A 7,085-nucleotide genomic window follows, 5' to 3' on the forward strand; every position below is an offset into this window, starting at 1 on the left:
TTATTACACACACGCATCGCGTGTGCCTCGGTCGATAATATATATAAATTTTGATCCCCTGCATCCTAGAGTGCAAGAAATCTGTTAGCGATCATTAAAACCCGATAGTAGGTTTTAGTGGTGCAAAAAAATTTAAAAAAAAACCACTAGGGGATCATTTGTGTGTGTGTATATATATATATATTTAAATAGACACACACATGCGATAAGGTGTCAAAAATAAACCCAACTAATACGATACGAGTCGACCCAAAAAATATCGAGTTAGAGTTAAGCCTTTTGGTTCAGGTCAAATTAGGTTAGATCCTAAAGCTAATTCGAAAAATTAATTGGATTCGAGTCAACCCAGATTGATTCGATATGACCTGAAACTTATTAATATTATTATTTATATAAATTAAAAAAAAATTGATATATTTTTACATATCGTATGTTCAAAAAAAATTATTGTATGTTAATATAATATAATTTTTATGATTTAGTAAAATTTGATTTTGTACAATAAATTTTTTTTTTTATAATAAATATATTTTAAAATTTCTATCACTAGAATTTAAAAATTAAATTATATTTAAACTTACATTTTCTCTATCAAAAGAAAAAGAGAGACCAAAAACAGACCATCTTCATTCTTCACTATCCTATCTAACGACAAACAAATCAAACTCTCATCGGTCACTTGCAAGTTATAATTTCATTCAAACTAATCAAACTCTCCTCGTAAAAAACCGAGGTCACCGCAAGAACATCTCCGTAAAACTGAAACCCCTTGAACTGGTTTTCATGGAGTGCCGACGGCTGCCCGTCATCAGATTCAACACTCAACAATTCATTCCTCAAAAACAGGATAGGGCAGATATCTCGATGAGGGTCCATAACAAACTGTTTGGTCCAAGATTCTTTCACCCCGTATTGCTTCATCACCCAAATCTCCGTCTTGCACCATGGTTCTATCATCATCTGGTATTGATAGCGAACCACTGCCAGCTTTTCATCCAACTCCATCAACCTCAGGTCCCTTTCAAATGAACAGAAGCTATCAGGGAACTCTAGGCCTCGGAAACTCTCTCTGCTCAAGTCGAAACAAAGAATGCATGGAGAACTACCGGGAGAGATGATTGCCCATTGTATTGCGCCGTTATAGAAGAGTTCATAACCAGGTAAGTAACTAAGATCAGGCATTTTTTCGCCATGAATTTGCTTCCACGAATCGGAGGCTGAATTGTACAGGTCAATCCTTAAGCTATTCTTCTTCGGAGTGTACCAGAATCTTACATCATTCGGCACCTCATGTCTCATATCCGATATCTGGATGATCTTGTAAGCACCAGTGATTGGGTCAAACCCGAATCCATGTTGGAAAGGAAGGGCAATACAGCCCGCAGGAGGGGGAATTCGCCTCAGTTCTCGCAACGCCGGATTGCACAAGAACAGAGTTTTTTCAAAAGCAATGCAAACAAGCCCATTGCAGGGGCCATGGATTGTGATGTTTGAGTCCCGCTGCCATGTGATGTTCAAACCACCCCGAATCGGAATCGACAGATGGGACGAGAGCAACTCGTCGAGGAACTCCTCGTCGTGAGTTGAGAAAGCACTTTCTCCTGATTTTCCACTTGGTGGTGGCAAACGTTGACATATGATATGCAGATGACGATCCACAATTGGAATCGATTGGTCGGAAAAGGACAACACCTCACCGTGTCCGTTTTGTGAAGACGAATAGCGTTTCACAAGCAATGACCTCTGTTTTCCCTTGCGGTTTTGGTGTGCGTTGATGAATACAGGACTCCTGGTCAAATCACGCCATGTTTTGGAAACGCACCTGAATTTTAGTATAGATTTCACCGGCAGACGTATCAACACTTCGATGATCAAATCCGTCGATAGCGGTTGATCTGCCATTGTTATGCCAGTCTAATTTTATCTCGTTAGTGGGGAAGGATGTCTATTTACATGATTCTTAAATAGACCTTTTAAATTTTGAACTTGATATAGAGATAAGAATACGAGTTTCAATATGATTATAATATATATATATTATCTATTATCTATTATTATGATTTATTTATTTATTTTATATAAATATGTACCTTTCAAAAAAGTATTTTTTAAAAAAAATTATTTCCCATTTTGCCCTTCTCTTAAGTATTTTTTTAAAAAAGTTTCTTAATTAAATTTATACAAAACTTTTCCACTAAAAAAACTTAACGCCAAAAAAAATAAAAAAAATACATAATTATTGTATAAAATTGGATTTTTGATCCACAAGTTTTACGTCTATATATATATATATATATTATGTTACACATGCAACGCGTGTGCTGCTTTACTAGTATTACATAACGCAAATATATGCTCAAGGAATTTATTTTTTTAATTTATGAATATAATATTTTATTTCGGTCAATAGTGTTTTTGCGTAAGCATGAATCTGTGTCCGTCGGTCGGACTTTTGAGGCACATTTTCAGAATAAAAACAGTCATAGAAAATGCTTACGTTGATAAGGTTCATCAAGAACATATATATATAAAAAAATCACTCGGTAAAAAAGGTAAAAAAACCTAAGATATAAATAGATTTCCCGATGGAATCTTAAAACATAAAAAAAAAAAAAAAAAAAAAAAAAAAGGAGAACCAAAGAGGCCATCTTCAAGATCCTGGTTCGTATCACAAACAAAACATTCATATATATATTAGCAGCAAACGTTTCCTCAAGTACTCTACTGTTTTTAATTACTATGTACTGTGTCCGGATTTTTTGGTATAGAATACCAAGGTTGTTTGTCATGAACATAAAAACAATTCAATCGAAAACAAGATCTAAATAGAAGTCTTCTATGGAATCATCAAACACAAACAAAATCAAAACAAAATCACAACCAAACAGACCATGTATGCATCTTCCTAAAACTCATATCAGCCGGTCACTTGCAATTACATGATTCAAACTAATCAAACTCTCCTCGTACAAAATCGCGCTCATGGAACGATGATCTCCGAAGAAATGAAGCCCCTTGAACTGGTTTTCTTCATGGACCGGACAAGCTGCCAACTGGCCATCCTCAGATTCAACCATCAACAACTCATTCTTCAAAAACAAAAAAGAGCATATATTACAATCACACCGAGCCACAACAAACTGTTTCGTCCACGATTCCTTCACCCCGTATTGCTTCATCACCCAAATCTCAGTCTTGATTGGTTCCCTCGTGGGGTACCCATACCGAACCACGGCGAGGCTTCCGTTTAACTCCATCAAACTCAGATCCCCTTTAGATGGATAGAACTTGTCATGGAAGTTTATCTGTCGAAAAGTCTCCCTGTTCACGTCGAAAACAATCATGGACGGAGAACTATAATAGGGACGGTAGATTGCGATCCAGTGAATCGCGCCATTATACAAGAGTTCATAACCAGGAAACCAACTTGTAGCAGGCGATTTAGCATCGAGTTGTTTCCAGGAATTGGAGGCTGAGTTGTACAAGTCAAACCTGATCTTACTCCCCGGCGAAACCGCGAAAAAACTAGGTAAACAGCTTGTACTCGTTATCTGGATAACCTTGTAATCACCAGTAACAGGGTCGAACCCAAATCCATGTTAAAGGAATAGCAATAACTTCCAGTGGAAATTGCAGAGGAGGAAGCAGCTTGAATTCTCGCAATGCCGGATTGCACAACACAACAGTTTTCTCTACAACAATGCAAACAAGGCCATTGCAGGGGCCGTGAATCGGGATGTTTGACATCAGGTTACAAGGGTTGCTCAAATAATTCAGAAGCGGAATCGACATGTGGGGTGAGGCCAATAATTTGTTGAAGTAATGTTCCCTCTCGTGGAAACATTCTGGATTTTGTGGCGACAAACTGTGACTCACGATTTGCAAATGACCGTAGGAATGGATTTCCAATTGATTCCAGTTTGGATCGTATAGGTGTGAAAGGCAGAGTGAGCTATAATTAGCTACATTTTCTGGTGGCAAAAATTGTTTCACAAGCAGTATCCTCTGTTTTATTGCGCGGTTATGGTGTCTGTGGATGAATATAGGACTCCCGATCAAATCACGCCATGTTTTGGAAACGCACCTGAATTTTAATATAGATTTCGCCGGAAGAAGTATCAACACTTCGATCAGAACATCCGTCGGTAGCCGTTGATCTGTCATTGTTAAGTGTTTTTCTTCTATCAATACTAGTGCTAGCTGTGCATGGAGTTGTAAACTCATGGAATTCATGTGCATGCATGAGTCTTATAAGAAGACTTCTCTGAATTTTGAACTTATCGTTTGTAGATAGAGATAATTATGAATCACGAGTTTTAAATTTGGGTAATGCTGCTACATGTACACCGAAGTCTTATACGTTGGGTTAACGTGACACTTAATTAAAATTACATGATTAGTTTACATGTATTTTAAAGTAATGAAATTAAATCTTTAAATATAATATATAATTTTCATGTATTAGTTTTGGGCTAATTTTCATGTATTAGTAATAAAAGTGCATTTCAGTAGTTTTGTAATCTTAAAAATAATCTACAACCGTCTAACATTTTTTCTTCTCTTATTGTTCCATATATATATAACAGAGAACCAGAGAACAAATATCACGAGGGATGTCAAATTTTAGCCTTCTCAACTCCTTTATAATTCTCAAAACCGACTAGTTTCTCTCTTCAAAATTCCATAGTAAAATTATGGTTCAGCTACAAGTTTTCTTCTTTCCATTGTTGGCTCAAGGTCACATGATTCCCTCACTAGAAATGGCCAAATTATTCACTTCAAGAGGCGTAAAAGCCACCATAATCTCCACTCCTTTCTTTGCAGAACCCATAAAAGAAACCCAAGAATCAGGGATCGATATCGGTTTGAAAATAATCGAATTCCCACCTCCGGAATCCGAATTACCGGAACATGTCGTAAGCCTCGATCTAGCAAACACAGATGAATTAGTTTCACTGTTTGGTAAAGCCATAGCTCTGATGCAACAACCATTTGAGGAGCTGGTCCAAGAGTTCAAGCCCGATTTGATCGTTTCAGACATGTTCTTGCCTTGGACTGTCGATACGGCGGCGAAATTCGATATCCCGAGATTGGTTTTCCATGGAACGAGCTGTTTCGCGCTGTGTGTTGGCGAGCAAATGCAGCGGCACAAGCCTTTCAAGAATGTTTCCTCGGATTCGGAACCGTTCTCCGTGCCTGATCTTCCCCACCGGCTCGAATTTCTTCGGACGCAAATCTGTCCGGCCGAGTTCGAAGAACATCATGAGAGTGACTTCGCCAGGGTTCTAAAGAAAGTGAGGGAATCAGATTGGAGAAGCTACGGTGTTTTGGTCAACAGTTTTTACGAGCTGGAACCTGATTACTCGGATCATTACAGGAAGGTTTTGGGAAGAAAATCATGGAACATAGGCCCTGTTCTTTTAAGCAACAGTGGAAATGGAGGAAAAGAACACAGCCGGGGGAAGAAATCTGCCATTAATGCAGATAAATGGAAATCATGGCTGGATTCAAAGAAGCCCGATTCGGTTGTTTACGCCTGTTTCGGAAGCATAACAAGCTTTACTCCTGCTCAGTTACACGAAATCGCAATCGGGCTCGAGGAGTCGGGCCAAGACTTCGTCTGGGTACTTAGAAAAGGCGAAAACGAGGAAGCTGGAATCGAAGACTGGATGCCCGAAGGATTCGAGGAAAGAACCAAAGACAAAGGGTTGATTATCCGAGGCTGGGCGTTGCAGTTGGCGATTCTAAACCATCCGGCGATCGGGGTTTTCGTGACTCACTGTGGATGGAATTCGACTTTGGAAGGCGTATGCGCCGGGGTGCCTATGGTGACATGGCCCCTGTTTGCAGAACAGTTTTTCAATGAAAAACTGGTGACTGATGTTTTGAGGACAGGTGTTTCCGTTGGGAATAAAATATGGCGGAACGTCGGAAGCGAAGGGGTGGCGAGTGGGGCGGTGGCAACGGCGGTGCGGCGTGTGATGGTGGGGGAAGAGGCAGAGGAGATGAGATGAGATGCAGGGCTAAGGAGTGGAAGGAGATGGCTAGAAAGGCTGTTGGAGAAGGTGGATCTTCTCACAATGATTTAAGTGCGTTGTTAGATAAATTGAGTAAACAATGAATGAAAGTTGATTTTGTATTTGGTGTTGCAGATTCTACTCTCTAGCTAGCCTAGATCTATCTTCCTCATGGTTGTTTCAGTTTGGGAAAATTGTTTTTTTGGCCTTGTATATTTGTTATTATGCGATTTCAGTCTTTTATATTTTCAGATTTTAATATAATAAAAAACCCATCTAATCTAAAAATTGAAAAATACGAACAAAGACAGTGAGTTTCATTTTGGTAAATAAAATTGTTTTTTTTTATAAAAAAAATAAGATTGTTTTTAATGGCTAAAAAAAGAGGATATTATATAAAATAACTAATTTGTCTAATAATTTTTATTTTGTTGAGAATTAAGTTAAGATATAATCGTAATTTCATCTCAAGATTCACAAATTAATTAGAGATTTTTGTTTTTTTTTAAAAGGTATTTTAGATATTTTATCTGTTTTCACCAAATCAATTTTAATTCCATTACTAAGTGGTGTTCTTCTTTATATATATATATACTAGTCGCATCTGCACAGGCGTTGCGTGTGTGATTAAAATATAAATATTATTTATTGTGTATATATATATATATAGAGTTTCTTTCAAGTGCCCACCTATCATGCCCACTACCATGCCCATCAATGATGTGACACTATTCTATTGGACAACATATTTATCACATCCAATAGAATAGTGCCACATCATTGATGAGCATGATAGTGGGCATGATAGGTGGGCACTTAAAAGAAACTCTATATATATATATATATATATATATATTATATTTTTATTTAAAATTAATTTAAATTTAAAAATAAAATCAAGGCACACAATAGAGAAAATCATGGACACATGAAGTTTAAAATATAAATAGAGATAGAGATAGAGATCATAGAGATTTTGTTCTTTTTTTAAGGGTATTTTAGATATTTCATCTTGGGCTTCACCAAATTAATTTTAATTCGGTTAGTAAGTGGTGCTCTTTTTTAATA

General features: G+C 37.3%; 3 protein-coding genes across 3 annotated transcripts; 1 reads left to right on the forward strand and 2 right to left on the reverse strand.

The window, feature by feature from the left end:
• Window positions 1–675: 675 nt before the first annotated feature.
• LOC140861173 (F-box/kelch-repeat protein At3g06240-like) lies at window positions 676–1,902 on the reverse strand. The gene has a single exon (XM_073264183.1). It carries the CDS (start codon window positions 1,900–1,902, stop codon window positions 676–678), a length of 1,227 nt encoding a protein of 408 aa, XP_073120284.1.
• A 1,010-nt stretch (window positions 1,903–2,912) lies between these two features.
• Window positions 2,913–4,164, reverse strand: LOC140861174 (F-box/kelch-repeat protein At3g06240-like). Its single transcript, XM_073264184.1, has 2 exons — window positions 3,572–4,164; window positions 2,913–3,525 (listed from the first exon to the last, which is right to left on the reverse strand). The coding sequence occupies exons 1-2, from the start codon at window positions 4,162–4,164 to the stop codon at window positions 2,913–2,915; spliced, it is 1,206 nt and encodes a 401-aa protein (XP_073120285.1).
• A 450-nt stretch (window positions 4,165–4,614) lies between these two features.
• On the forward strand, window positions 4,615–6,109 carry LOC140866768 (scopoletin glucosyltransferase-like). Its single transcript, XM_073271813.1, has one exon. The coding sequence runs from the start codon at window positions 4,695–4,697 to the stop codon at window positions 6,012–6,014; it is 1,320 nt and encodes a 439-aa protein (XP_073127914.1). The 5' UTR covers window positions 4,615–4,694; the 3' UTR covers window positions 6,015–6,109.
• Window positions 6,110–7,085: the final 976 nt, after the last annotated feature.

The sequence above is a fragment of the Henckelia pumila genome, chromosome 4, assembly GCF_033568475.1.
Source record: "Henckelia pumila isolate YLH828 chromosome 4, ASM3356847v2, whole genome shotgun sequence".
NCBI lineage: Eukaryota > Viridiplantae > Streptophyta > Magnoliopsida > Lamiales > Gesneriaceae > Henckelia > Henckelia pumila.